At 48.8% G+C, this 27711-nt stretch overlaps 1 protein-coding gene and 1 long non-coding RNA gene across 2 annotated transcripts; one reads left to right on the plus strand and one right to left on the minus strand.

Moving 5' to 3' along the window:
- Positions 1–475: 475 nt before the first annotated feature.
- On the minus strand, positions 476–26005 carry PADI2 (peptidyl arginine deiminase 2). Its single transcript, XM_083375896.1, has 16 exons — positions 25711–26005; positions 21904–22087; positions 20452–20524; positions 20109–20170; positions 17733–17850; positions 16906–17031; positions 15696–15874; positions 14350–14453; positions 12693–12804; positions 11704–11811; positions 6978–7129; positions 5692–5836; positions 5347–5440; positions 4039–4124; positions 3338–3466; positions 476–2025 (listed from the first exon to the last, which is right to left on the minus strand). The coding sequence occupies exons 1-16, from the start codon at positions 25800–25802 to the stop codon at positions 1792–1794; spliced, it is 1998 nt and encodes a 665-aa protein (XP_083232022.1). The 5' UTR covers positions 25803–26005; the 3' UTR covers positions 476–1791.
- Positions 13377–14934, plus strand: LOC310648170. The gene is made up of 2 exons (XR_014494027.1): positions 13377–13805; positions 14817–14934. It is a non-coding gene; the product is annotated as an uncharacterized lncRNA (long non-coding RNA).
- Positions 26006–27711: the final 1706 nt, after the last annotated feature.

Raw genomic sequence — 27711 nt, forward strand, 5'->3', positions numbered from 1 at the left:
CCGAAGAGCCAGCGCTTGTCCGAGGATGTCTCCGTGGTCATGTGGCCGGCGGCGTGACTAGACGCCAAAGGCACACGGAACGCCGTTCCCTTCCCACCAGAGCAGTCCCTATTTTTCTACTTGCATTTTGACGTGCTTTCGAACTGCTAGGTTGGCAGAAGCTGGGACGGGCAACAGGCGCTCACTCTGGATTCAACCCGCCAAACTGCCGACCTTCTGATCGACAAGCTCAGCGTCCTAACCCACTGAGCCACCACGTTCTCATGTAAGACTTGTTAAATCAGCCCGTTTTCTGCGTGGTCACTAAACCCCCAAACCTTCCAACGGGACAGATTCGGCCAGCCTAAGAGCCGCAAAAAACGAATCCAACATTAAACTAAACAAGTTTAGGGGATTAGGTGGGGAGCGACAAATATTTTTTTTTCCTCCCTCTGCTGGAAGCGTTCCTGTCTCCCTCCCAATGCCCCCCACCATCACCAAAATAAACCCCCCCATCTCTCCAGAACCGCTGGGTCTCCTTCCAATCCCAGCTGAAAAGCTTTTAATTCAACCCCAAACTTTTCCCGCCCCCACCCCCAAATTTCCTCAGGTAAGCTCTTATTCCGGCTATGGAACGGTGCATGGATTTGTGTGTGGGGGGGGGGGAGGCAAGGAGTCTTAGCAGCAGCGCCAAAAGAGGTTGGTTCGAGGGATAATAAAAACACGGAATCATCGCCGCAAATCCCCTCTTCCGGAAAGGACGTCGCACTCTGCAAGACCCCTCCCAGCACACGCTCTGCAAAAAAAAAAAAAATGGCCACGCCGCAACGGTTGTTGTGTCACCTCAGTTTTATTCCTGTTGTTGCAAAGTGGACCCCCCCTCAACAAAGGCCCAGAGCTGCAACACGCACCCCCCACCTGCGTGCGGGAGGGTCTTTGTCTTGGCTACGTTAGAGGAAGGAAGGGAAGGGAAATAAAGGAGGGAGGAAGGAAGGAAGGAAGGAAGGAAGGGAAAGGAAGAAAAAGAATGAGTGAATGAAAGGAAGGAAGGAAGGCAGGAAAGCAAATGAGAAAGGGAAGGAAAAGGCAGAAAAAATGAAAGGAAAATAAAGGGGGAGAAAGAATGTGAATGAGGAAGGAAAATGAGAAAGGAAGAGCAGAAGAGAAAGAAGGAAAATGGAGGGAGAAGGAGAAAAATGAGCGAACGAGGAAGGAAAATAGGGAGGGAGAAAGGGAAGGAGTGCGTGAATGAAGGAAAAGAGGGAGAAAGGGAGAGGCAGAAAAGAAGGAGAAAAAGGACGAGTGAGAAGGAAGGAAAATAAAGGGAAGGAGAGAAAAGGAGAATTGAGCGAATGAAAGGAAGGAAATACAGGGAAAGGCCCCAAAGAAAAGGAGAAAATAATGAGGAAGGAAAATAGAAAGGGAGAGATATAATGAGTGAATGAGGCAAGAAAATAAGAGGGAGAAAGGGAAAGGCAGAAGAGGAGGAGTGAAGGAAAATGAGGGAGGGAGGGAGAAAGGGAAGGGGAGGAAAGAAAGTGAATGAGAGAGAGGAAGGAAGGAAGGAATTGGGGGGGCAAAGAAAACGCACATCACACACAAGAGTTGTCAGGACACCCGGCTAGGTCCTGCAAACGCTCCTTAAAGACGGTCCGTGTCCGATCAACACGACGGGTTTCTCTGTAGCGTTCGGACAGGGTTTTGTCCCCCCACCCCGCGGCACCCACCCAGGCCGGCTCCGGCAGGTCAGCCAGGCACGGAGAAGGGCCACGGTGTGTGTCTTGAAAGCGCACCACCACCCCACCCCCGGTCTCAGGGGACCACGTTCCACCAGCTGAAGGCAAAGGGCTTCCGCTGGACGTTGGTGCCGCAGTGGACCTCGCCCAGGTACTTGTGGTAGGAGGAGATGTCGTCGATGAAGGTGCAGGCCAGGCCCAGCGGCTCCAGCAAGGAGGAGACGTGCTGCTCCAGGCAACACTCCCCCTCGATGATGGGCCCAAAGGGTTTGGGGACGCCCAGGTCTCTGGACAGCACGATCATGTTCACCTGGGAAGAGGGAAGAGCGAAAGGGAGGAGGCCTCTCAGCTCACGGGCCCGACGGTTGCCTCTCTCTCGCAAAGCAACGGGCCGAAGGGAGGGGTGCGCCAGGCTAAGGAAGAGCCAAGGCCAGGGTGGGTTAGGTCAGTTCAGGGGGAGGGGAAACGGGGAGAGGATTTGGGGGGGACAGAAACGGCCTCGTATTTTGGAGGGGACAAGCGAGCGCCCGGCAGGACGACGGCCCTTGAAGAGCCGCCGCGGCGCGGAGCTTAGAATGCAGCCTTTGCAGGCTGGCTCTGCCCACTGCCAGCAGTTCGATCCCGAGTCGTGGTTGGCTCAGCCTTCCATCCTTCCGAGGTCGGTAAAATGAGGAGCCAGATGGCTGGCGGGGGGAAGGGGGGGCGGCAAATATGCTGGCTCGGTAAAGCGCTCAGAGAAGGCTGCAAAGCACTGTGAAGTGGTATATAAATCTAAGGACCACTGCTGTTCCTTCCTTCTTCCCTCCCTCCCTTCCTTCCTTCCCTCCCTTCCTTTCTTTCCTTCTTCCCTCCCTCACCTCCTTCCTCCCTTCCTTTTCTTCTCCTTCCCTCCCTCGCTTCTGTGGTGGCCCAGTGGTTAGAATGCAGCATTGCAGGCTGGCTCTGCCCACAGCCAGGAGTTCGATCCTGACCGGCTCAAAGTCGACTCGGCCTTCCCTCCTCCCGAGGTCAATAAAATGAGGAGGCAGATTGCTGTGGGGGTCAACAGGCTGACTCTGTAAACCACTCAGAGAGGCACTGTGAAGCCGGTCAGGATCGAACTGCTGGCTGTGGGGCAGAGCCAGCCTGCAATGCTGCATTCTAACCGCTGTGCCACCACAGAAGCGAGGGAGGGAAGGAGAGGAAAAGGAAGGGAGGAAGGAAGAAAGGAAGCGAGGGAGGGAAGGAGAAGGAAGGGAGGAAGGAAGAGAGGGAGGGAGGGAGGGAAGAAGGAAGGGAGGGAAGAAGTGTTTAAGCGGTGTTGCTATTATCCGCCCTCCTAGATAATGCCAGGAGGCAGAAAAGCATCTGACGTGCAGCATCCACATCCAGGACTGCCATGCCTGATGTTTTTTTGGGTGTGGGGGGGCTTTCCTCACTCCGCCCCTCGGGCAAACCCAGGTCAACTCGGGTACCAACGTCTGCAGGGGGTGTTTTGCATGAAGCAAATGTGCAAATTATTTTAAGAAATGAGAGCGGCGGGAGCGGAGGGGGGAGGGCAAAGGAAGGTCCAAACAGATGTTGCCAAGGCTTGCTGGGGCTGGGGGCTTGGAGAGCAGCGCCCCCACCCCTCCGACGCTCACCATGTTGGGAAAGTATGCCATGGCTTTCCCTCCTTTGTCCATCTTGAATAGGGCAGGCAGGTCGATAATGTCGTCGTCTTGCAGGCCCAGTTCCTTCTTGAGGATGTCGCGGTTCCAGTCGATGCACCTCTGGGGGGAAGAAGACCCAGAATTTGGAGCCCCCAAACAGCCCCCACCCCACTTCTCTGTCAGGTGGTGTACTCTGAGCGGGGGGGGGGTGCCCTCTTCAGTCACGGGAAGCCACAGCTTGAAAGACCCGTCGCAGGACGGAGAAACGCAACTGAAAAAAATCCACGAGAAAGCTATGGGCGGTCCTCAGTTCACGGCCACAAATTTACGTTGCTCAGTGAGACACTGGCGAAGTGAGTTCGCTCCCATTGGGGGACTTCTCTCGCCACGGTTGCTAAGCGAATCACTGCAGCCGCTAAGTGAGCCACACGGTCCTTCAGTGGGTCTGGCTTGACTTTGCTTGTTGGGAAGGTCGCCAAAAGGAGGCCGCGTGTCCCCCTCCCGGAGGATACTGCGACCGTCATAAATACGAGTCAGTTGCCAAGCGTCTGAATTCTGACCCCGTGACCGTGGGGCTGCTGCAATGGTCGTAAGTGTGAAAAATAGCCCCATTTTTCAGTGCCGTTGTAACATTGAACGGACACACACACACACACACACACACACACACCCCTCTCCCTGCAAAGCCTCACCTGCACATACTGGTTCTCCTGCACCATAATCTCGTTGGAAAGGACCTTGTTGATGGTGACGCGTTTGGTGTCTGTGCCGGAGTATCCTGGAGAGAGAGCGAGAGGGAGCAAGAGAAGAGGGAGAGAGGGAGGGAGAGAGAGGGAGAGGGAGGGAAAGGAAGAGAAAGAGGAGAGAGGGAGGGAGAGGGAGGGAGAGAAGGAGAGGGAGGGAAGGGGAGAGAGGAGAGAGAGGGAGAGAAAGGGAGGGAAAGGGAGGAAGAGGAGAGGGAGGGAGAGGAGGGAGGCAGGGAAGGAAAGAGGAGGGAGCGGGAGGGAGAGAAAGGAGGGAGGGAGAGAGAAGGGAGATGGAGGGAGGGAGAGAAGGGAGGGAGGGAGAGGGAGGGAGGGAAAGGAAGGGAGGGAGGGATGGAGAGGAGGGAGGGAGAGAAAGAAGGGGGAGGGAGGAAGAGAGGGAGGGAGAGAAGGAAGGGAGGGAGAGGGAGGGAGGGAGGGAAAGGAAGGGAGGGAGGGATGGAGAGGAGGGAAGGAGAGAAAGAAGGGGGAGGGAGGGAGGGAGAGGAGGGAGGGAGAGAAAAGGAGAGTGAGGGAGGGGGAGAGAGAGAGAGCGCAGACGTGAGGGGTTGTGTTCTCTTGTGGATGACCACAGTGTGGCATGCGCAAGAAAAACCCTCCCCTTTTTGGTCCCCTCCCCTTCAAAGCCCACCTGCCCCGGGCCAGGAAGGCAGAACCGGGGAAGCCAAGGCCGCAGCCGAGGGGTGCCCAGGGACCCCTGGGCCTGGCAGCTGATTTCTGTTGGAGGCGACTCCCCTCCGTGCAATTGGGAAGCCCGCTTCAGCTCCTTTTGAAGTCAGGAGGCATGGCCCACTTGGAAGGCCCAGCGGTCGGGTAATAAAATGCCACCCTTTTGGGACCCCCTCCCGCCGCGCGGCTCGGCCTGGCGTGAAGCGGGTCCCTCGGCTCGCTCTCCGACGGGGACACCTGCCTCCGCTAGGCTTGCAGCCCTGCCCGCCCGCTGCACAAAAACGTTGCCGGTTCTGCGCACCTGTTTTAGGGACAGAAGCGGGCACATCAAATGCCTTTCCTATCCAGAGCCCTAGCTTGCCGCTTCTGTAACATGGCAGGGCTGTGCAAGAAGCACACGGATGCGTTGGCAATGCTCCCTCCGGCACACGCATTACACTGCTGCCCACACACACACACGGAGGCTTCCTCCAGGCCTTAAGGAAGAGCATCTCACTCCATTTCTGCTGCCTTCCCCCCCCCCAGGGGGGCGAATATCTGCAACTGAGGATGCTGGAGACTGCCCACCTTTAAACATGATGGCTTCCCCGTGGCCTTCTTTCTGCTTCTCTCTGAAGAGCTTGTAGCAGGCGGAGGGGCTGGCCATGAGCATCCGGAATCGCTGGGGGAAGAAAGGAAGGAAGGAGGGGGGGGGAGGTCAGATTCAGGGAGGGGGCAGGTGGCACGGAGGGAGTGAGACCCTCCCTGCCTCCCAGAGGTTGGGCATCCGGCAGCATACAAGTTTCGTAAATTATTATTATTACTACTACTGTTAATTCATCTCCGGGGTTGGAACAACCCAGCTGGAGGCACTTTTTGGAAGCCCTTCGTAAAGCCGACGCGGACTGGGAGAGGAAGTTGAGGCCTTCTTGCCTTCTTGCCAGGGGCTGGGACGAAGGTCACAAACTCGTCCACGTGGCCGACGGTCAGCCAGTCTGAATACAGCTCCACCAGGGACTGAACCCGTTGGGCGCGGAGGAAGTTGCGGATGACCTTGGTCATTCGGCGCCCTCCAGAGCTGGAAGGGAGGGATGAGAATAGAATGGGAGGAAGGAAGGAAGGAAGGAAGGAGACAGATGAAAAGGGAGGGAGGGAGGAGAGGGAGGAGAAGGAAGGAAGGAAGGAAGGAAGGAAGGAAGGAAGGAAGGAAGGAAGGAAGGAAGGAGACAGATGAAAAGGGAGGGAGGGAGGAGAGGGAGGAGAAGGAAGGAAGGAAGGAAGGAAGGAAGGAAGGAAGGAAGGAAGGAAGGAAGGAGACAGATGAAAAGGGAGGGAGGGAGGAGAGGGAGGAGAAGGAAGGAAGGAAGGAAGGAAGGAAGGAAGGAAGGAAGGAAGGAAGGAGACAGATGAAAAGGGAGGGAGGGAGGAGAGGGAGGAGAAGGAAGGAAGGAAGGAAGGAAGGAAGGAAGGAAGGAAGGAAGGAAGGAAGGAAGGAAGGAGACAGATGAAAAGGGAGGGAGGGAGGAGAGGGAGGAGAAGGAAGGAAGGAAGGAAGGAAGGAAGGAAGGAAGGAAGGAAGGAAGGAAGGAAGGAGACAGATGAAAAGGGAGGGAGGGAGGAGAGGAAGGGAGGAGATGGAAGGAAGGAAGGAATGGAAGGAATGGAAGGAAGGAAGGAAGGAAGGAAGGAAGGGAGGGAGGGTGGACAGAAGGAAGAAAAGGGAGGGGGAGATGAGATGAGAAGAATAATTGGGTAGATGGAAAGAAGGAAGGAAAAGAAGGATGAGAAGAACGGGAGGGAGAGAGGAAAGGAAGGAAGGAGGGATGAGAAGAATGGGTGGACAGAGAAGGGAAGGGAAGGAAGGAGTGAGAGGGATGAGAGAAGAACGGGTGGACAAAAAAGGAAGAAAAGGGAAGGAAGGAAGGAGGAAGGGAGGGATGAGAAGAATGGGTGGACAGAAGGAAGGGAAGAGAGGGAAGGAAGGATGAGAAGAATGGGTAGATGGAAAGAAGGAACAAGGAGAGGGTGGGAGGAAGGAAGGAAAGAAAAAGGGAGGAAAGTAGAAAGGGAGAGATGAGAGAATGGTCGGATGGAAGCAAGGAAGGAAGGGACGAGAGAAGAATGGTTGGAAGGAAGGAAATGAGAGAAAGACAGCAACTGTGAGTGCGTGCCAAGAAATAAAGTGCATTTCCCAGCTTCCCCAAACTTTTCTCGCTTACGTGGGGAAGCTGCTCCCAATGAGGATCCTGCCCAGAGGATACTCCTTGCCGTGGACGGAGACCGGGGGGCTGACTTCCAGGTTCCCAAAGGAATCCAAGCTGGTGACGGCCTCAAAAAGGGGCTCCAGGGTCACGTACCCGAAATCAGGGCCCTGGCGAGAGAGAGAGAGAGAGAGGGACCGTTTCTTGGCAGACGTCTACCCAGAGGGGACAGGGATCCCAGCCTTGCCTCAGGTCTGCCACCGTAAACCCTTCAACCTGCTTCCCTTCGCTGGCATCCTGCTGTAAAATGTGGGGAGAAGGGAGAGAGAAAGGGAACGGAGTGGCGAGGGACGACAGGAACCGGAGCTGCCAATCCGGACGTGAGAACGGCACGTGAAACAACAAAGAGGTGCCAGCTTTAAAGCGGTTATCCAAACGCTGAGGGCAACTGAAATGCTGATGCGGCCCTCCATGAAATTGAGTTTGACACCCCTGGTATAAAAGAATCAAAGGAAGAGAGGGAGGGACAAAGGAAGGAAGGAGGGGAGGAAGGGAAGGAGGCACGCACACACACACACACACACACACACACGTGTCACTGAAGAAGCTCCTTCAGAGCTGTGGTCTCCTGTGCACAGACACAGCCCCACAGCTTCCCCCAGCATAAAATCTGCAGAAATATCCTTCCGCACGCACGGGTCCCGGTTCACATCCTTCTCCGAAACTTTTCAGACGACTCGAGCCAGGCCGAGCCCAGGAAATCCGACTTAGCTGGGAAAGGGAAGGCAGCCCCAACTTACCCGCCAGTCACGCCTGTGAAATCTGGGCTGCCAATCTCCCTCTGCAGTCAAGCCACTAGTCCTTGATATAAGCTGCGAGAGGTCTTTCCTCCTTGCAAATAAAATAAAATAAAATAAAATAAAATAAAATAAAATAAAATAAAATAAAATAAAATAAAATAAAATAAAATAAAATAAAATAATAAAATAAAGTAAAATAAAATAAAATAAAAAATAAAATAAAATAAAATAAAATAAAATAATAAAATAATAAAATAAAATAATAAAATAAAATAATAAATAATAAATAATAAAATAAATAAAATAAAATAAAATAAAATAAAATAACATAAAATAAAATAAATAAAATAAAATAAAATAACATAAAATAAAATAAATCTCACTCAGGGCAGGGAGGAGGAAGAGAGCGGGACAGAAATTTTTTTGAAACGGAGACCCAGTCAAGCGTGCCAGGCTGGCTTTGCTGTGAATTAGCCGGCTTGCGTCCAGGCGATACGGGTGTAATTCCATCCACCCGAATGGGCTGCTGGAGCCGACAGAGGGAAGGGCAGTGCGTCCCACCAGGTATGCACGTCAGGATCCTGGCGCCCACCACGGGCTCCAAGAGCTTGGCGCCGGGTCACCGTCATCTTCCTCGCTGAGCCGAAGAAAGGGAAGAAATCTCCCAAGCCTGAGCTTGGCCCAGGATGGCATATTTGTGGTGCCCACGTCGGCCTGTGAGGCCGGAGAGAGGAAGGCAAGCGTCAGGTGATGTTACAGATTTGGGAAACCTTGCATGACCGACCGTTGTTTTTTCTTCTCTTCAACCTTTTGTTCCTCCAGACTGCCCCAATTCTGAAAGCGGGGAGGCGAACCAGGAGAAAGGCTTGAGTTACAGCCTGGGTTTCTGCTGGCTTCTGCTAAAAGTTAAACAGGCAATTAACTCCCAGGAGGTGTGGAACTTCTTTCAACTTGGCTGCCCTGTTCCTTTTTTTAGCTTTCTTGCAAATTCCCCCGGGATTAGCAAGCGGGCATGCTGCAATCCCTCCAAGCACTTGCAGAGGAGCCTCCAACGTGTCTACATGATTTTAATGTATGTTCTACTCGTGGGGCAAAGATCCCGGACTTGGCTGCCGAACTGCATCTCCCGGAAGGGCCCAAAACAGTTGTTTTAAAAAGTAGAAGGAAACAACTGCAAAGTCCTCGGCCAAGGAAGTACCATTATTTCAATCAAAATAGAGCTGGAAGGGACCTTGGAGGTCATCTAGTCCAACCCCCTGCTCAAGCAGGAGAACCTACACCATCTCAGACAAGTAACTGTCCAGCTTCTTCTTAAAAACCTCCAGTGATGGAGCACCCACAATTTCTGGAGGCAAGCTGTTCCCCTGGTTAATTGTCCTCAATGTTAGGAACTTTCTCCTTAATTCCAGGTGGCTTCTCTCCTTGATGAGTTTCCATCCATTATCTTGCCTTCTGGTGCTTTGGAAAATAAGTTGCTGGAATACTTACCTTCTTTTCTCTAGGCTGGCAAACGACACCACTCTGTACTTCTTTTTTTTTTTTTTACTATTTTTCTCCACGTCAACAACTTGCGGCGCGCAAAAACAGCCAGATAAGGCCAGAAACCTGTGGGAAACCGCGCTCAGTCCCAAAACACCAGCCTGATCATTACCGACTTCTCTTCTTGCTGTTCTCTGTCCAGTGAGAAATTAATTCTTCCTACTCTTGTTTTCCATTAAGTGCCTCTCAAGAGGCTACTACGGGCTAGTAGTTGGCGAGCTTGCTAACTCGGCCTCGTTGGAAAATGAGAAGGCACAAAGGCGGCAGGGGTGAGGAGAGGAAAGATTAAACAAAAGATGGGGATGTTTAATATTTAAGCACTCTGGCGGCCTCTTGGTTTTTCGTTTTTTTTTCCCCTTCTCTCTGAATGCTTTGCCAAACAAACTGCAGGAGGCAGATTAAAAAAAAACACAAATCTTTTCCAAGGCTGAGGTCCGCCAACTAACCTGGATTTTTGCAAAAGCGAGCCAGAGATGATATTTCTCTCTCTTTCCCCGTGACCAATTCAGCACTCCTCATCGGAGGCTGGAGAAATGATGGATTCCCTACATTTAGGAACGACCCGTCCACGTATGGTAAAGTAGCGTCTCCCCGAAAGACTAGCGGCGCCTCGCTCTCGGCTCCGGTTACCAGCTACCCTTCAGAAACCGCCACGTTTTCTGGCGCCTTGCCGCAAGGGATCCGGCTAAATGGACAGGCAACCTCTCAAAAAAAAAAATAATAAAAAAAATTCACGGGTGCCAAAGTGTGGCAGGATCCAGGTTGGGGAACCTACAGAGGTTTTTTTTGGGGTGGGGGTGTCAGCACGTTTGCGCTTGGGGGAGGGGCAGGAGTCCTTGATGGAGTCCTTGGCCCAAGATGTCTGGGCCCTTCAGACACACCATATCCATTCTTGGCAGCAGGGCTGTAGCATACGCCATCCATAAAATATGAGCGTCCTGTTTGTGCATTCCGATTCTGGAGGCCACAAATTGACGTGGGGCCTTGAAAACAACCCTTAAGGCTGGATTCCTCCTGCGTTGTGCCTGCCGGGAAAAATCTTGTGGGTTTTAAGGGGCTAGAAACCTTACTTAGAGCACAGCCCCCCGACCTTTTGGGCACCAGGGACCGGTTCCGTGGACAGAGGTTTTTCCACGGACCGAAAGCGTGTAGTTTTGTGTGCTGCCTGCATCCCACGGATGGGGCTTTGCTTGTGTGTGTGGACCGGTTGCTGGCATGTCGCGTGGCCCGTTACCGGTCCACGGACCGGGAGTTGGGAATCCGAATTAGAAGATTAAGACTAGGCCGCCGATCCTTTTAGCATAGAACATAGAATAATAGAGCTGGAAGGGACCTTGGAGGTCATCTAGTCCAACCCCCCTGCTCAAGCAGGAGACGCTACACCATTTCAGACAAAATGGCTGTCCGGTCTCTTTTTGAAAGCCTTCAGAGATGGAGCAGCCACAACGTCTGAAGGCAAGCCGTTCCACTGGTTCATGGTTCTCACTGTTAGGAAGTTTCTCCGTGGTTCTAGGTTGCTTCTCTCCGCGGGTTAGTTTCCAACCATTGTTTCTTTCCTTGAATTTGGGTGCTTTGGAAGACAGGTTGACCCCGTCTGCTTTGGGGCAGCCCCTCAAATATGGGAATACTGCTATCATGTCCTTCTTTTCACTAGGCTAGACATACCCAATTCCTAAAACCGTTTTTCATACGTTTTAGCCTCCTGGCCCCTGATCATCTTTGTTGCTCTTCTCTGCACTCTTTCCAGAGTCTCAACATCTTTTTTTTAATATTGTGGTGACCAGGACTGGATGCCCTATTCCCAGGGCTTTTTTTCTCATAGAACGCTCAGAACGGAGTTCCGGCACCTTTTTTGGATGGAACCTTGTAGGGTAGGCAAGGCGGGTTGTATGACGTGTGTGAGTTCCGGCACCTTTTTCTTTTACAAAAAAAGCACTGCCTATTCCAGATGTGGCCTTTTTAAAGAACTTCACGTGATCTTGATTCTAACCCTCTGTTGATGCAACCGAGGATCGCATTGGCTTTTTTGGCTGCTGCAGCACACAGCTGGCTCATATTTAAGTGATTGTCCACAAGGGCACCAAGGTCCCTCTTGGAGTGACTCCTATTAAGCGATGTTTCACCTGTACATTTGTGTGTTTTTTTGCCTGAGAGTAAAATCTTACTTTTTTCACCATTGAATTTCATTTTTCTTAAGGTAGTGTGCAGTGTTCAAGTCTGTCCAGATCCTCCATCAAAGCTGCAAAATGAAAAGCTTTTTTTTTAAAAAAGATTCAGATTTCCCTGCCAGTTTGCTATGCGTCTTCCGCTGCTTACGCCCTTAAATAATCATTTTAAACGTCTTTGCCACTGAGGAATGCCTCCGCTCCCACGACAAGAGAGGAAAGCATAGCCATAGCTCTTACCAAAATCTCTTTGACGGCGAAATATTCTAGGCCACCATCCCGCGGAGAGTCTAAAACCACCGGGAATTGCTTGTGGGGTGCTTGAATGTAGCCAAATTCGATCTCATCCTGCAAGACAAAAGAGAACCAGCACTATAGGATTGCCAGCTGCTCTACAGCTGAAATTGGTGAGGTCCTGGGAAAAAGAGGGGGTGAGTGGGTGGGTGTTGAAGGCATTACTAGGGGATTGTGGGAGTTGAAGTCCACATTCTTAAGGTTGTCGAGTTTGATATAAACCTCCAAGTGGCCTCAACGACCCTCTAAAATGATGCAAATGACCAGCTGACTGCAAGGAGTATAAACCCTTCCATTCCTCAGCATCCAGTCAGAGCTGAAGAAGCTTCCTGGGTGAGAAGCGAAACGTCTTCAAAGAAAAGTCCAGTTGCCTCCTGAAAAAAGCATCTTTGGGAAGTCCCTTAACCATCTTAGGGACAGATCAGCAGAAAGACGATCTACGTGGCTGCTAAGAGTTGATGCTGACTTGATGGTGTCTAATCAACATTAGGGACGCGGTGGCTCAGTGGGTTAGGACGCTGAGCTTGTCGATCAGAAGGTCGGCAGTTTGGCGGGTCGAATCCCGAGTGCCGCGTAGCAGAGTGAGTGCCTGTTACTCGTCCCAGCTTCTGCCAACCTAGCAGTTCGAAAGCACGTAAAAATGCAAGTAGAAAAATAGGGACCACTATGGTGAGAAGGTAACAGCGTTCCGTGCGCCTCTGGCATCTAGTCATGCCAGCCATGTGACCACGGAGACGTCCTCGGACAAGCGCTGGCTCTTTGGCTTTGAAACGGAGATGAGCACCGGCCCCTAGAGTTTGAAACGACTAGCACACGTGTGCGGGGGGGGAACCTTTACCTTTAATCAACATTTATCAATCTATAGAGAATTTCACGGAGACACCCCGTGAGCATTCACACCTGCTTGCAAGAAATGCATCCGGACCGGTGCTAACCTGCATCCATCGGTCGCCACGATTCATGTAGCGCGAGCAAACGCTGATCTTGCATCTGCTTTTGCTCACCAGGTTGTTGATTTCCTTCAGGAAAAGATAGTTGTCCTTGACACTGCAGGGGGGGGAAGAACAGGTGAGGTGTCCTTGGAGGCCCTGCGCATTTTTCCCTGCAAGAGGGCATCAGCTGCTACCTGTGACTCGCGCCGGGACCCACTCAGTCCTCCAAGAAAAAGAGCTGGAGGTACAGAGAGGCTGTTAGAACTAAGCTTCTTTCTTCCTGAATTCACAGCCAAGACTTTCCATCTTGGCGCTATCAAAACTCCAGCGCCCCCCCCCTCGCCATTTTACAGCAATACCTTCCTTATCTTGATTAGAAACATGGAACATGGAAAAAAGAAAAGAAAAAAAGAATGAAGAGAAAGATAGCGAGAGAAAGAGAAATACAGATGAGACAGGAAATGACAGAAGAAAGAAAGGAAAAAGAAAGGCAGAAAAAAAAGAGAAAAAGAGAGATACAGAGAAAGAGAGATAATAATAATAATAATAATAATAATAATAACAATAACAATAATAACAACAACAACAACAATAATAATGATGATGATGACGATGATGATGATGATGATGATGATGATAATAATAATAATTTCATTTCTATGCCGCCCTTCTCCTGAAGGACTCAGGGCGGTGTACAGGGCAATACAATAAAATACAATATATAAAAGTTAAAAAAATATTAAATACTACAGCCCAATTCAATAAGTTAATACAATAGCGTTAAAATACCCCTAAACGCATCAGACCAGGCCGGCTTGTTCAAGAGAAAGAGAAAGAAAAAAGAAAGAAAAAAAAAGAAAAATGAAGATAAAGAGATAGAGAGATATAAAGAAAAAGAGAGAGAAAGAGAAGAGAAAGAAAAAGAAGCAGAGAGAGAAAAAGAGAAAGAGATACAGAAAAAGATAGAAAGAGAAAGAAAAAGAAAGAAAAGAAAGAAAGAAAGAAAAAGAAAGAAAAGATAGAAAGAGAGAAAAAGAAAGAAAGAAAGAAAGAGAAAGAAAGAAAGAAAGAAAGAAAGAAAGAAAGAAAGAAAGAAAGAAAGAAAGAAAGAAAGAGGTAGGTAAGTAATGGGATTTGTTTTCAGTCTGTTCACCACCCAGAGTCATTTGTTGACGTGGGCGGCCATACTAATTTAATGCATGAATAAACACACATACACCTATACACAGGTAATTCTTGACTTTCTACCATAAATTGGACCAGAATTTCTATTGTTGTGTAGTTGTTAAAGTGAGACGTGCCTGATTATACGACCATTTTTTTTTTGCCACGGTTGACAAGCCAATCCCTGCAGCTCTTATGTGAACCACACGGTCATTAAGCAAATCCAACTCCCACCACCACCACACACACACACACACACACACACACCCCTTGTCGGTAGCCGGCTGGGAAGGTTGCAATTGGCAACCACACCATCCGGGGTGCGGCAACCCTCCTAAATTACACGCCGATTGCCAAGCAGCCAAATTTGGTGAGGATGCTGCGATGGTTGCAGGATTGGCCCTAAGCCACTTTTTTCATTGCTGTTGTAATTTTGAAAGTTATTAAATGAACGGATGTACGTCGAGGACAACCTGTGCGCTGCTTGGTCCTTTACCTGCAGACAAAGACGCTGATGGGCGGCAAGATGTTTGGGGTCATGATCCAGGGTGCAACCCGGAAAACGACGGTGTCAGTGAAGATTGGGGTCTGCGGAATCCCCTGCCGGAAAAAAAGCCACTTGAAAAATAAAGGAATGCACTACTGGAGCCTTTATCCTCAAGCATTCCTGTGTAAAACAGGTCAGGAGAGAGTCTGCCTTTTTAAAAAATATGAGAACCTCACGTTTTTATTTGACAGGAAGGAAGGAAGGAAGGAAGGAAGGAAGGAAGGAAGGAAGGAAGGAAGGAAGGAAGGGGAAGAAAGAAAGAAAGAAAGAAAGAAAAAGAAAGAAAGAAAGAAAGAAAGAAAGAAAGAAAGAAAGAAAAGAAAGAGAAAGAAAAAAAGAAAGAGAAAGAAAGAAAAAAAGAAGAAAGAAAGAAAAAGAAAGAAAGAAAGAAAAGAAAGAGAAAGAAAGGAAGAAAGAAAGAAAAAAAAGAAAGAAAGAAAAAAAAAGAAAGAAAGAAAAAAAAAGAAAGAAAGAAAAAAAAGAAAGAAAGAAAGAAAAAAAAGAAGAAAGAAAGAAAGAAAGAAAGAAAGAAAGCTCAGAAGCGCCTGGAGTCCAACTCAAATAAATAAATAAATAACCCAACCGCTCCCAGGCAGGATTCCAGCTTGCAAAGCTAATTAATTGGCTAATTGGCAGGAGTAATTGAAAACCACCGCCATTCGAAGGGTGGAGAGAAACGGCCAGGGAGAAGATGTGGATCAATGACGTCCACCCCAGGGCAAAATGGAGGAGGCTGGGCAGCTGCAAAGGAGACAACCCAACTCACAGATCAAGGCCAACGAAATCTGCATATATATTTTTTAGGCGGGGGGGGGGACTGGTTTGATTCCCAGAAAGAGCCCCCCGGGGTGGCATTTCAAGCAGGCCAGCAATCCGAGAAGGCGGCCGGCGTAACGTAAAAAATATCAGCCTCCATCCAGGGATCCCAACTGATACGGTTCTAAAATCACCTGGGAAAAAAGGGGGTGGGTGGGTCAGGTTTAACGGGACCCTTGGCAAGCAGATCAGCGACTAAGCAAGGGTGCCCCCCTCGACCAAGGAGCCAGGGCCACGGCAGGGTTGGCAAGTCAAAACTCTAAAAACCTGGTTTTGGCAGGAGGAGAAAGTTCAACGTGGAAGGATAGACGGGCACGAAAGTGCCGATTTTTTTTCTCCTGGTCCAAGTCATTTCAGCCCCAGCTTTGCCAGGAAAAAGGGATTTCCAGAGCCTCTTTTGGGGGTGGGGGGCAGGGGAGGACAAAAGGGGCACCGCAACCACCCTCGGCCCCCAACCACCTCCCGCCCCTGAAGCCAACCTCAGCCATCGGCTCCAGCAGACTGACGTGGACGGAGACGAGTCCGTCGAAACTCTCATCCGGGAAGCGCAGACCCTCCACGAAGAACTCCAGTTCAGCCGAGCCCCCTGTGTATTTCACCACGTGACTCAGTTTCCTTCTCCCCAGGATGTGTATGTAGCGCTGTCCGAAGAACGGATCTGGAAGAACAGAAGGCGGAAGAGAAGGACACGGGAAGCCAACATCTATGGTTGGGTTTAGCCTAACTGACTTTCACTGAAGAAGCCAGCCATGATGGTCACTAAACCTTAAGCCAAACGCTGGGTCAGAACTACATCAGGGCTGGGGGCAGTGTGTGAGCTGCTCACAGTGTGTGTGTGTGTGTGTGTGTGTGTGTGTGGGTGTGGGTGGGTGGGTCGAGGGTTCTGTTTGAGGAAAAGTGGGTTTCGGAGGCGCCCTACAATGGTGGAAAAACACGACACTTGCACGGGACTTTCTGCTGTTGCAAGGAATAGAAAGAGACGCGCTCGTTTGTCGTTGCAGTCAGTCCTCGGTTTATAACCATTTGTTCAGCGGCCACTGGAAGGTTCAAGAGCAGTGCGGGGGTCTTCAAACTTGGCAGCTTTAGGACTTGGGGACTTTAGCTCCCATTTGGTCACTAGTACAATCCAGACGTGGGACGCAGTGGCTCAGTGGGTTAGGACACTGAGCTTGTCGATCAGAAGGTCGGCAGTTTGGCGGGTCGAATCCCAAGTGCCGCGTAACAGAGGGAGCGCCTGTTACTCATCCCAGCTTCTGCCAACCTAGCAGTTCGAAAGCACGTCAAAATGCAAGTAGAAAAACAGGGACCACTACGGTGGGAAGGGAACAGCGTTCCGTGCGCCTTTGGCATCTAGTCATGCCAGCCACATGACCACGGAGACGTCCTCGGACAAGCGCTGGCTCTTCGGCTTTGAAACGGAGATGAGCACCGGCCCCTAGAGTTGGAAACGACTAGCACGCGTGTGCGGGGGAACCTTTACTTTTACCTTACAATCCAGAGGCAGGGGCTGGAATGGAAGGATGACAAGAGCTCCGTCGGGGCTGGTAAGATAAAAATGAGGTCTCCGTGGCTGTGAAAACGAGGGAATCCTAACCCAGGTTTTGAGTGATCCTGATTTAAGAGTGTGCTTAAGGATGACAAAAGCCAGGATGGGTTGCCTTTCAAGGGGAGAGCAGAAAAGGCACTTACTCTGCAGGTAAAAAACGCCAACCTTGTCGGTGTCAGAGAGTGGAATGTGGAGAACCATCTCGTAGCCTAGCGGAAGCCGGTCTGGGCCTTGCGTTCTCAAGATCATCCGGGACATGTCCTCCAGATCTGGGGGTTCAAAGCCCAAGGCAGAAGAGCGAGGTTAAGAGGGTCTTTGAGGGAAGAGACCCCGGAGAGGAGAGAAAGCTCGCGGAAGGTGCAATGAACTTTTATTAGATCTCAGCACGCTTTCCTCTATCTAACTCGCGGCGCCTCTATTGTGCAATCTTTGGATGTATTATTGCAGCTTCCTTGCAAGAATTAAGCTTTCTGCTTTAAGAGGCAAAAGAATTTCCCTGCCTGTTTCTTTCTAACAGGCAACAGCGAAGCCGTTTTAATGCCCGACTTACTTTAAAAGGCTGGTTCTTTTTTCTTTTTTTTTTAAACGAATGTGCGTGACTTTATTTAGAAACGCAACACGATCCCGTCAGCGTTAAGTCTCTGCCTTAAAAGTTGACCTTTTTCGACCTACTGAAATTACAGGTGGTACACCCTAAAACCAGTGGTGGGATTCGGCTGGGTTCGAACCGGTAACTAATTTTTTTTCGTTGCCCAGGCCCAGAACGGACTTCTGGAAGCGGCATCCACGCAGAGAACCGGCGGTCCGCCTCTTTGAATCCCACCACGGCCTAAAACCCATTTATACTTCTCCTTGTTACCCCATGACTGGAAAACCACCTGGGCGCGGGGGGCTGATCTGCAAAATGGATTTCTCTCAGCTTTTCAATTTCCAGAACGGCCCCAGAGAGATCAACCATTTTTTTTTTTACCTTCCTTGCAAAATATTTTGTCATCCTGACAGTCCTCAGCTCTGCCGAATGGGTTTTCTTTGTCGCAGTTGACCAGTAGGATGGCACCCTGACCGTCAGGGCCCCAGGTCCAGGTAGCCTGGAAGGGAAGAATTTCACCTGTAGATTTGGGCAAGAGGTTTATCTGTGATGTGGGGGGAGAGGCAAGAAACATTCTAGAAAGATCCCTCTGTGTTCCATTCGTGGTAAATTTTTAAATTATCGTAATTGGGTTTTTAAATCAGAGTTATGGGGTTTTTAGATTTTCAATCAAGGATAATTTAATCTATTTTAATTGTTATTAACTTTTGTATTGTATGTTGTTTTAATTGCCTTGTGAACCGCCCTGGGTCCTACGGGAGAAGGGCGGTATATAAGTTCAATAAATAATAATAATAATAAATATCAAAAGAATTAACGTTGTCATTGGGAAGTCTTGTTTCCAACACTTGGTGTGCTCCAGAACCACAGGAAAGGGTTAATAATAATGATAATAACAACAACAACAAAACAACAACAGCAATAGCAATAGTAGTAGTAATAATAATAAAACAACAATAACAGCAATAGCAATAGTAGTAGTAGTAATAATAACAAAACAACAAAATAGCAATAGCAATAGCAATAGCAATAACAATAACAATAACAATAACAATAATAATAATATATTATGTCAAGAATGAGAAGGTGAAGATCTTGTGGGACTTCCGAATACAGACAGATCGCCATTTGGAACACAACACGCCAGATATCGCAGTGGTAGAGAACCGAAGCGTACAGCTGATTGATATCGCCATACCAGGAGATGCCAGAGTCGAAAGAAAAAGAACTGGGGGGGAAAAATCACGCAATACCGCGACCTGGCCATCGAAACTGCGCGGTTATGGATGAAACGCACAACAGTGGCACGCACTGTCATCGGGGCACTGGGAACGATCTCCAAAAACTTTGCAAAACGCGTCAAGAACCTGCAGCTTCCTGCAATAACTCCAGCAAAGCTACAAAAAAAAACTTTGCAAAACGCGTCAAGAACCTGCAGCTTCCTGCAATAACTCCCAGCAAAGCTACAAAAAAAAAAAAAAAAAAACCACGGCGCTACTCGGAACATCTTCCATTTTAAGGAGATACCTGGTTGATGCAGCTAGGATGCTGGCAGCAACCCGGGTCAACCATTAGCGCCAGTCAATTTGAGTGTTCAGTTGACTGAGTTTCATGTCTAATAAATAAAAGCTTGGTACAGTAGTAATAATAATATAAAGTTGGAAGGGACCTTGGAGGTCATCTAGTCCAACCCCCTGCTCAGGCAGGAAACCCTATACCAATTCAAACCAATGGCTGTCCAGTCTCTTCTTAAAAACTCCCAGCGTTGGAGCATTCACAGCTTCTGGAGGCAAGGAGTTCCACTGGTTAATTGTTTTCACTGTCGGGGGAAATTTCTCCTTAGTTCCAGGTTGCTTCTCTCCTTGATTTGTTTCCACCTGTTGCTTCTTGTCCTGCCTTTGGGCACTTTGGATTAGTTTGCCCCCACCCACCCCACCCCCGGCTTTGTGGCAACCCCTGAGATATTGGAAGACTGCTATCGTGTCACCTGATTTGGGGGAAGAGGACAGTAACCCAACCGGGAAATCACAAGTCTCAGCAGGGGACCCTGGAGCAGCCCTGGGGAAGGAGTGCCAATTACGCAGAGGGGGGCCAAACTGCAGCGGGCACCATCGCCAAGAAGGGGGTGGGGGCTCCACTGGTCCAAATGCCTTGCAGGCTGGGAAGGATGACCCCAGCTGAACTTTTCCCCCTTACCTTCCTGCTTCTGGAGAAAGACCTTTTTCGGAAGCTGGGGAGGGGGGTGGTGGTCTCTGGACTACCCTATCCTCAGACCCACCCATTCCACAAGGCTGCACCCCCCACTCCCAGGAGCTAAAATGAGAGAAGGCTACTTTGAACCTGGGGTGTGTGTGGAGAGGGAGCAGGTAAATTACAGAGCTTAAGAGAAAAATTCGGAGGGCTGGCTAAAATTTTGCCTCTTAATTAAAAAAAAACCATAGGGGACACCTCTTCCTTGTTCTCCCTGCCCCCCACCCCCCACCCCCCAAAAAGGGAAACTAAATGCCAACAAAGCAGCAGGAATAGAATTATCAATTTAAACTTGGTTAAGCATGCAACTATTTTTTTTGGGGGGGGGAAGTCCTTGCTGGACTCCATTTGGTAGACATATTAACAGTTTTAACGTCTTGTGAGATACGAGGATACAGGCGTGTCCCCCCCGCCCCCCTTTTAAGGGCCAGGTAAGACAAACATCCCTCCTAAAGGACTATTGCAGAGACATTTCTGACCGAGGAAGGTTTGCAATCTGGACGCTACCTTTTGGGGGTTGTTCTTCTCCACCACGCCATCGCGATCCGCGTCAACGTCCAGAGAGATTCCTGGAAAGCAGAAAGATTTGGCCGTTTCAAGGATTCAAAGAGAGGGAGAACGAACTAGCGCCAAATGGCCAAAAAGAAAATTATTATTATTATTTTTTTTGGAATCCAGGGAGGAATCCAGAAATATTTGACTAATGGGAGATAATTTAAGAGCGGAGAGCCGCCCGTTGATCTGTAAGGAAAGGAATGCCCTTCTGCTCGGCTTCAGATATTCTGGGACTTTTTAATTAAAGCTGTAACAATACTCTGCGAGGGGAAACAGAATTCCCAAAGACACTCACCAATGCCAGTCAGAAAAACGCCAGCTTGATTTATAGGTTGCTCTCCATTCTCCCCATAATATCCAACGCTTACCTAGATAGGAAGAGTAGGTTAAAACGTTAACAGAGAAAGAAACTCACGTCCTTGCTTCGTGCAGGTGGGCCACCGCAATCTCACAACTATCGTAAAATAATCGGATTAATAAGAAAAGTTCACTGCAGATGGGGACTGCAGCCAAGAAATTAAAAGACGCTTGCTCCTGGGGAGGAAAGCCATGGCAAATCCAGACAGCACACTAAAAAGCAGAGACGTCACCCTGCCAACAAAAGTGCGTATAGTCAAGGCTATGGTCTTCCCAGTTGCAATGTACGGCTGTGAAAGTTGGACCGTAAGAAAGGTTGAGCGCCAAAGAATTGAAGCCTTTGAACTATGGTGCTGGAGAAGACTCCTGCAAGTCCCTTGGACCGCAAGGCGATCAAACCGGTCAGTCCTAGAGGAGATCAACCCTGACTGCTCTTTAGAAGGCCAGATCCTGAAGCTGAAACTCAAAGACTTTGGCCACCTAATGAGAAGGAAGGACTCACTGGAGAAGAGCCGAATGCTGGGAAAGGTTGAGGGCAAGAGAAGAAGGGGACGACAGAGAATGAGGTGGCTGGATGGAGTCCCTGAAGCAGTAGGCGTGAGCTTAAATGGACTCCAGAGGATGGTAGAGGAGAGGAAGGCCTGGAGGAACGTGGTCCATGGGGTCGCGATGGGTCGGACACGACTTCGCAGCTAACAACAACAATAAGAAAAGTGGTCATAAACTTTTTAAAAAAATGATCTTAAAACCACATGTGGTTTCGTTGTCCAGTCCTTGCAAACTGCTGGTGAGGGGATTCCAGCGAGACGGACCAATCAGAGTCCTTTTAATACAAGGGGGTCAAACTCGCCACGTCACGTGACGGGTTGCGGCGTATCGTGACTTTCTCCCCCCGTTTCCGGAACTGGGCGCGGGCGCGGTTTCGGCATGACACATCCGGCCTGCAGGGCCAGCAGTTTGACACCCCTGTTGTAATACGTGTAGTCCTTGACTTACGAGCACAATGGGGCCCAGAATTTCTGTGGCTAAGCGAAACGTGTGCGAAGTAAATTTTGCCCCATTTTACGAGCCTTCTTCCCACAGTTCTTAAGTGAGTCGCTGCGGTTGCTAAGTTGGTCACACAGCTGTTAAGTGAAATCTGGCTTCCCTTTTGCCTTTGCTCGTCAGAAGAAGGGAACACTGCGACCGTCATAAACAGGAGTCGGTTGCTCAGCGTCTGAATTTTGACCACAGGGGGATGTGGCAACAGTCGTAAGTGTGAAAAGTGCCGTCATAACTTTGAGCAGTCGCTAAACAAACTGTTGTAAGTTGAGAACTAGCTGAACCTCCATCGTAACCCAGTTTAAAATCATAACCCGAGATGCAAAACGGTTGGGAAAAGGGATCTTACTTTGCTCTCATTGGTCTCCACGCTGGGCTGGGTCATCTGGATCTGCAGGAAGGTGTCGGGGTGCAGCGGCCATTGCTTAGCTCCGTTGGCGGGGGCGAAATCCGCCTGATCCTGGCTTACGACTTCGACACTGACGTCTTGTGAATGTTTCACGCTGAAATTCACCGCTTCGGGCGGAGCTGCCCTGGAGCCGGAGAAGAAGAAGAAGAAAAAAAAAGACTTGCCAGCAGGAAAAATATATATATTGTGGTACCCGCACAAGGTAACGCTGCCCAGGTGTTGCCATGCCAACCTCACTGCCTCAAGGGACGCTAAGTGGGAATACACAGTCTTTGGACTTGTAAAAAGGTTAAAGCTTTTTGGATTAAAATTTGGTGGAATATGCAAAAAATATTTAAGAAAAGGATAAAGTTTTCTCCGCAATTGTTTTTATTGGGTATTATCACAGATACTACCGTTGTAGATACTAAATTGATGTTGAATTTAATTACGGCAGCGAGACTTTTAGTAGCGCACTATTGGAAGAAGGAAGAACTGCCGACTATAGAAGAATGGACTTTAAAAGTTTCTAACTTGGCGGAGATGGCAAAGATCTCAGCGTATTTGAAAGATCAATCGCAACAGAGATACATTGTGGAGTGGAAGAGATGGATAGATTATATCCAGAATAAATATGGGACTAAAAAGTTTCACTTAGCATTTGAATAAGTAGCGGATTTATATGATGTACAATTAGCTTGTAGTCATTTTATTTAGAGTTAAAGTGCGATAGAATTTAATATCTTATTGTTGTTTGCATATTTTAGATTATGTTTGTTTGTATTTTTATACCCTGTATTTAGCTCTGGGAAGCCGGGGAGGGGGGAGGGGAGGGGAGGGGTTTTGTATTCAAAAATGTATTCTAAAACTTTTCAATTAAAAAAAAAAAAGGAATACACAGTCTCCACAGCAGATCCGAGATGACAATTGGCGCTTCTTCGTTTTCTCCTTTAGACACACCTCCTCACAACTGCGTTAAAGAAACTCTCGTGTCAGACCTGACCCAGTCGGGACCCTTAGGAAAGAATACCCCCCACTCCCGTTTAGTTGAAGGGATAGCTTCTTTTACTAGGGATTGTTGGCTGCAGTAAAGGCAAGTTAGAATTAAGTTCCGGCACAAAAGGTTACACGCTTTCCCCCTTAAGATTCTTAAAGTTAAGACTATTTGCAACAGAGAGATACTACGGAGCAAATATGGGACTAAAAAGTATTATTTTGCATTTGAATAGTTATTGATATGATATATATATATATATATATGTTTGGAGTTTATCTATATGAGTTAAAGTGCGATAGTTTAAATAGTTTAGGATTGTTTGCATAAGTTAGATTATGATTGTTTGTATTTTTATACCCTGTACTCAGCTCTGGGAAGTTGGGGGGGGGGGAGGGGAAAGGGAGGGAGGGGTCGGGGAGGGTTGGGGAGTGGGAAGAGGGTGGGAGGGGAGGGGGTTGGGAGGGGTTTTGTTTTGCTAAAGATAAAATGTATTGTAAAACTTTTCAATTAAAAAAAAAAGATTCTTAAAGTTGTGCAGATACTCAATAAAACCAGAGAGAGTGGGGGGGAAACTAATATGTCCGCTATCAAACGGATCGATGGGAATGTTCGGATTTAGCCTGGATATAGCAGCAAGTGTCAAGAGCTGCTCGCAGACCTCAGCACCCCGGGCCCGCTCCTCGGAAGATCTTAAATCTCGGCTTGGCAGGCGGTCACGATTAGCACCCTAGTTAAGCCTAGAGTTTGGTGCGAAAGGGCTTAATTCTAGATAAGAGAAATACGATGAAAGGGACAGAGAAGGATGAAGATAGGAAGCTGGGGGTGGGTGGGTGGGGAACAATGTTACTATTCTGCACGGAGAATACTAAATCACCCTCTGACTTAACTCATCTTTGCAAGCTTTGTTTGAAACGAACAACAACAACAAAAGGGCACACAATAGGAGCAAGACCGTGGCACCCAAAATGTCTTGGCAGGCAGCCTCTTGGGATAAATGAACAAAGGACAATCCACCCTAAATAAGCATATTCAGGCATAGCTGACAGCTATGGCAATAGCCTCTGGCAGCTCCCCTAAGTGGCTGGAGGTTTAGGTTTGGAACATTTTCAAAGGAAGGTCAAGCAAGAGGCGTCTGGGCACGTACAGACGGCCAGTTGGGCCTCGCCAAGAAGCCACCTTTACGTTAGAAAGAAAAAGAGAAGAAAAGGGCGTTATGGAGAAAGGTATATATAACCAGGGACGTGGTGGCTCAGTGGGTTAGGATGCTGAGCTTGTTGATCAGAAGGTCGGCAGTTTGGCGGGTTGAATCCCGAGTGCCGCGTAACAGAGTGGAGCGCCTGTTACTCGTCCCAGCTTCTGCTAACCTAGCAGTTCGAAAGCACTTAAAAAGGCAAGTAGAAAAACAGGGACCGCTCCGGTGGGAAGGTAACAGCGTTCCGTGCGCCTTTGGCATCTAGTCATGACCACGGAGACGTCCTCGGCTCTTTGGCTTTGAAACGGAGATGACCACCGGCCGCTAGAGTCGGAAACGACTAGCACGCGTGTGCGGGGGAACCTTTACCTTTTTAAGAACGCCGGAGCAGAAGTTGCGTCTCCTTTTCCGACGGGGTGTTGATGGCAAGAAAAACTGAGAAGGTTTTCCTGGCTTTTGACCTGAGCAGCCCAGGTTGGGGATCAGCAGCTCCTCCGTGGAGCTAAAAGCGGCCTTCTTGATTTCTCCCCCTTTTTTATAAGCAGCCCCTCCCTTCACCTGTGCACCAAGCAAGGTCTTCTTGGAGAAGAAAGATTGACTTTCCCCCTCTTCTCCAGATGAAGGCTCTGCAAGGGGACCTCACAGCACAACGAGCCTTCGGTTCCCGGAATGACATTTATCCCCCAAACCAGGGCCGCCCCTCGAGCAGCTTGACTCACCCTGGTCTCCTCAGATCTCAGGAGGGGGGTGGGGGTGGGGGGGCTGCAGGGAAGCTGCCAAGTGCCCATTTTTTGGGCCATGCCAGGCGAGCTAACGAATGCCACTTAAGGTTTCGGAGCTGAATGCAGGAGCCACAAGGAGGAAGACTCCGTGAAAGGGGAGGGTCCAGATCTAGAACCCCATGGGAGAAATCAATTTGGGAGGGGTAGGCAGGGCACCCCTGAAATATGTGCCTGGAGAAGAGGGTACTTCAAAGGAACTACTCCAAATACTTTCCTTAAGGAGCCGGTGTGTGTGTGTGTGTGTGTGTGTCTGTTTGTGTGTCAGCCTTGGGACAGCTATATTATTTATTTATTTATTTATTTATTTATCTATTTATTTATTTATTTATTTATTTATTTATTTATTTATTTATTAGTTGAATTTATATACCGCCCTATTCCCAAAGGACTCAGGGCGGTTCACAGGGCAATTAAAACAGTACAATAAAAGAATAAAATGGAATTAAATTAGTACAGGCCCACAATTGCTAATAACAATAAAATTAAAATTTTAAAATTCATTTAATATAATTTAATTAAATACTTTAAAATGTATGCTTGGGGGGGGTTGGTTTTTGCAATCTTGAAGGACTGCAGACTGGGGAGGGGAGGGAAAGAGGATGAAGTTTACAGCGGGGGGGGGGAGGGGAAAAAAACAACCCCTTTTTCTGAAGGATGCACAGGGAACACCAAAGCAGGAAGAGGGGCGCGAAGCGCTGGGAGGGAAGAGGGGCGAGGGGAGGGAGGGGAGGGGGCTGAACTGTGTGTGTGTGGGGGGAGGGGGCCCTTCTGCAAAGCTGGATCTGCCTCTTGCTCACCCGAAGACGTCCACGGACAGCCGGGTGCCCAGCAGGTAGACCGCCTCCAGGCGTTGGCCGAACTGCAGCCGAAGTGTCCGATCGCGCAGCATCGCCCCAGGCGCACGGCTCTTTCCTTCCCTCGACCTGCTCTGGTCCCGGCACAACAGCTGTGTGCCTCCCACCGGCTGCTCCAAGGCAGGTCCCTGCTGGCCCCGCCTTGGGTGTGTGTGTGTGTGTGTGTGTGTGTCAGCTGAGGACACAGGGGGGGCGACCCGCAGCTCTGGAGGCAGAGGCGAGCGGCAGTGCCTCTGAGCAGCTGCAGAAGGCTTTGCCTTGTCCCTAACCCCGACCCTGGCCATTGCAAAGTTGCTGGCGATCCTGGAAGTGGGATGGGGAATCCTTAAAGCGGTGTGTGTGTGTGGGGGGGAAACTGCAATCATTCTTTTCTAAGCCTTTTCTATTCTTGCAAATTCAGCATCCTGAGCTGCCGGGAACATCCTATAACGGGGGGGGCGGGCTTCCTAAAAAAAAAACAAAAAAACTTTCTGGTTGCATGGGAACTACAACTGCCATCATTCCCGACCTCTGATTTTGGACCCCTTGGAGTGGCTGCCAGAGGCAAGCGGCACCCCGACTGTTGCAGCGTACACGAATCCCCTTGCGCCCCCTCCCTTAATTCCCATTTTTGTCTCTTTCTTCCACCACCACCACCGCTGTGCCCCCCCCAGCTGTCAGTCTGTTGTTGCCTTGGGGAGGGGTCTTTATCTCCCCCTTCACTGCTAGGAAATGGGAAGGAACATCTCCTCCATTTGCAGAAGCAGTCTACCTGACCCCTTGCGACCAGCTTCCGGTAACCTGGATTCATCTTATCTACATTATTTAACAAATGTATATATATATATATATATGTATATGTATATGTATATGTATATGTATATGTATATGTATATGTATATGTGTATATATATGTGTGTGTATATATATATGTATATGTATATATATATATGTATATGTATATATATGTGTATATATATATATGTATATATGTATATATGTATATGTATATGTATATGTATATGTATATATATATATATATATATATATATATATATATATATATATATATATATATATATATATATATATATATATATATATATATATGGATCTTCGGTCATTCGGGTTTCTTCCCGCGTAGAACTAAAGGTGTAGGTGCAACCTCAGAAAATATATATATATATATGACAAACGCTTGTTAACTCTTAGATTACCTTGCTAGGCCCCAAACATGGGACAAATCTTTATCTCCTGTGTCAGCCTATCCTGAAGGCCATCGACAGGCATTAGTCACACCGGTGACAGCTCATCTTTGTGTAAATTTTCAAATTGCTAAGCTTTTGTTTATTTAAAGGGGGAAAGGGAGGTTTTGGGGCGGGGCGGGGGGGACACCACTAATAGACAAGAAGAGGAAGAAGGTCAGTCACTAAACCAATACCTTCACACACACACACACACACCCCAATCGCACAAGCCTTCTGGCACCTCTCCAAGATTAAAAATAGGGTCCGACGAGTGGATAACTCCATACCTTAATTAAGACATAAAATGCCACGGAGGAGTGTTGAAAAGGGGGTGGTGGGGGGTGGTGGTCATACGGGGCAAAAGGCCGAGAAGAAGAAACAGTAAAAACTCTATGGTTCTTCCTGGGACCCCTGCCCAATTTTGCTCCTCCCCCCCCATCTACGTTCATTTATTTATTCTTCCAATTTATACAGCCAAAGTGAGTCTGGTCGGTGCACAAGGATCAAATGAAAATAATGCATGTAAGCCTAAGGAACAAACCAGCAATGCGCGCTGAATTATGCCCAGCCGGCAGCTGCTTGGAATCGAAAGGGCTGATCCTGGCAACCAGGCTTTAAGGATTTAAGATCCTATGCTGGGCTAATTCCTGAAGTGTTTTTGTGGGCTCCGAGCCGAAAACTGGGTGACAAACAGCTAAGCCACACGACAGAGAAAGAA

The sequence above is a fragment of the Vipera ursinii genome (assembly GCF_947247035.1).
Source record: "Vipera ursinii genome assembly, chromosome: 17".
Lineage (NCBI taxonomy): Eukaryota > Metazoa > Chordata > Lepidosauria > Squamata > Viperidae > Vipera > Vipera ursinii.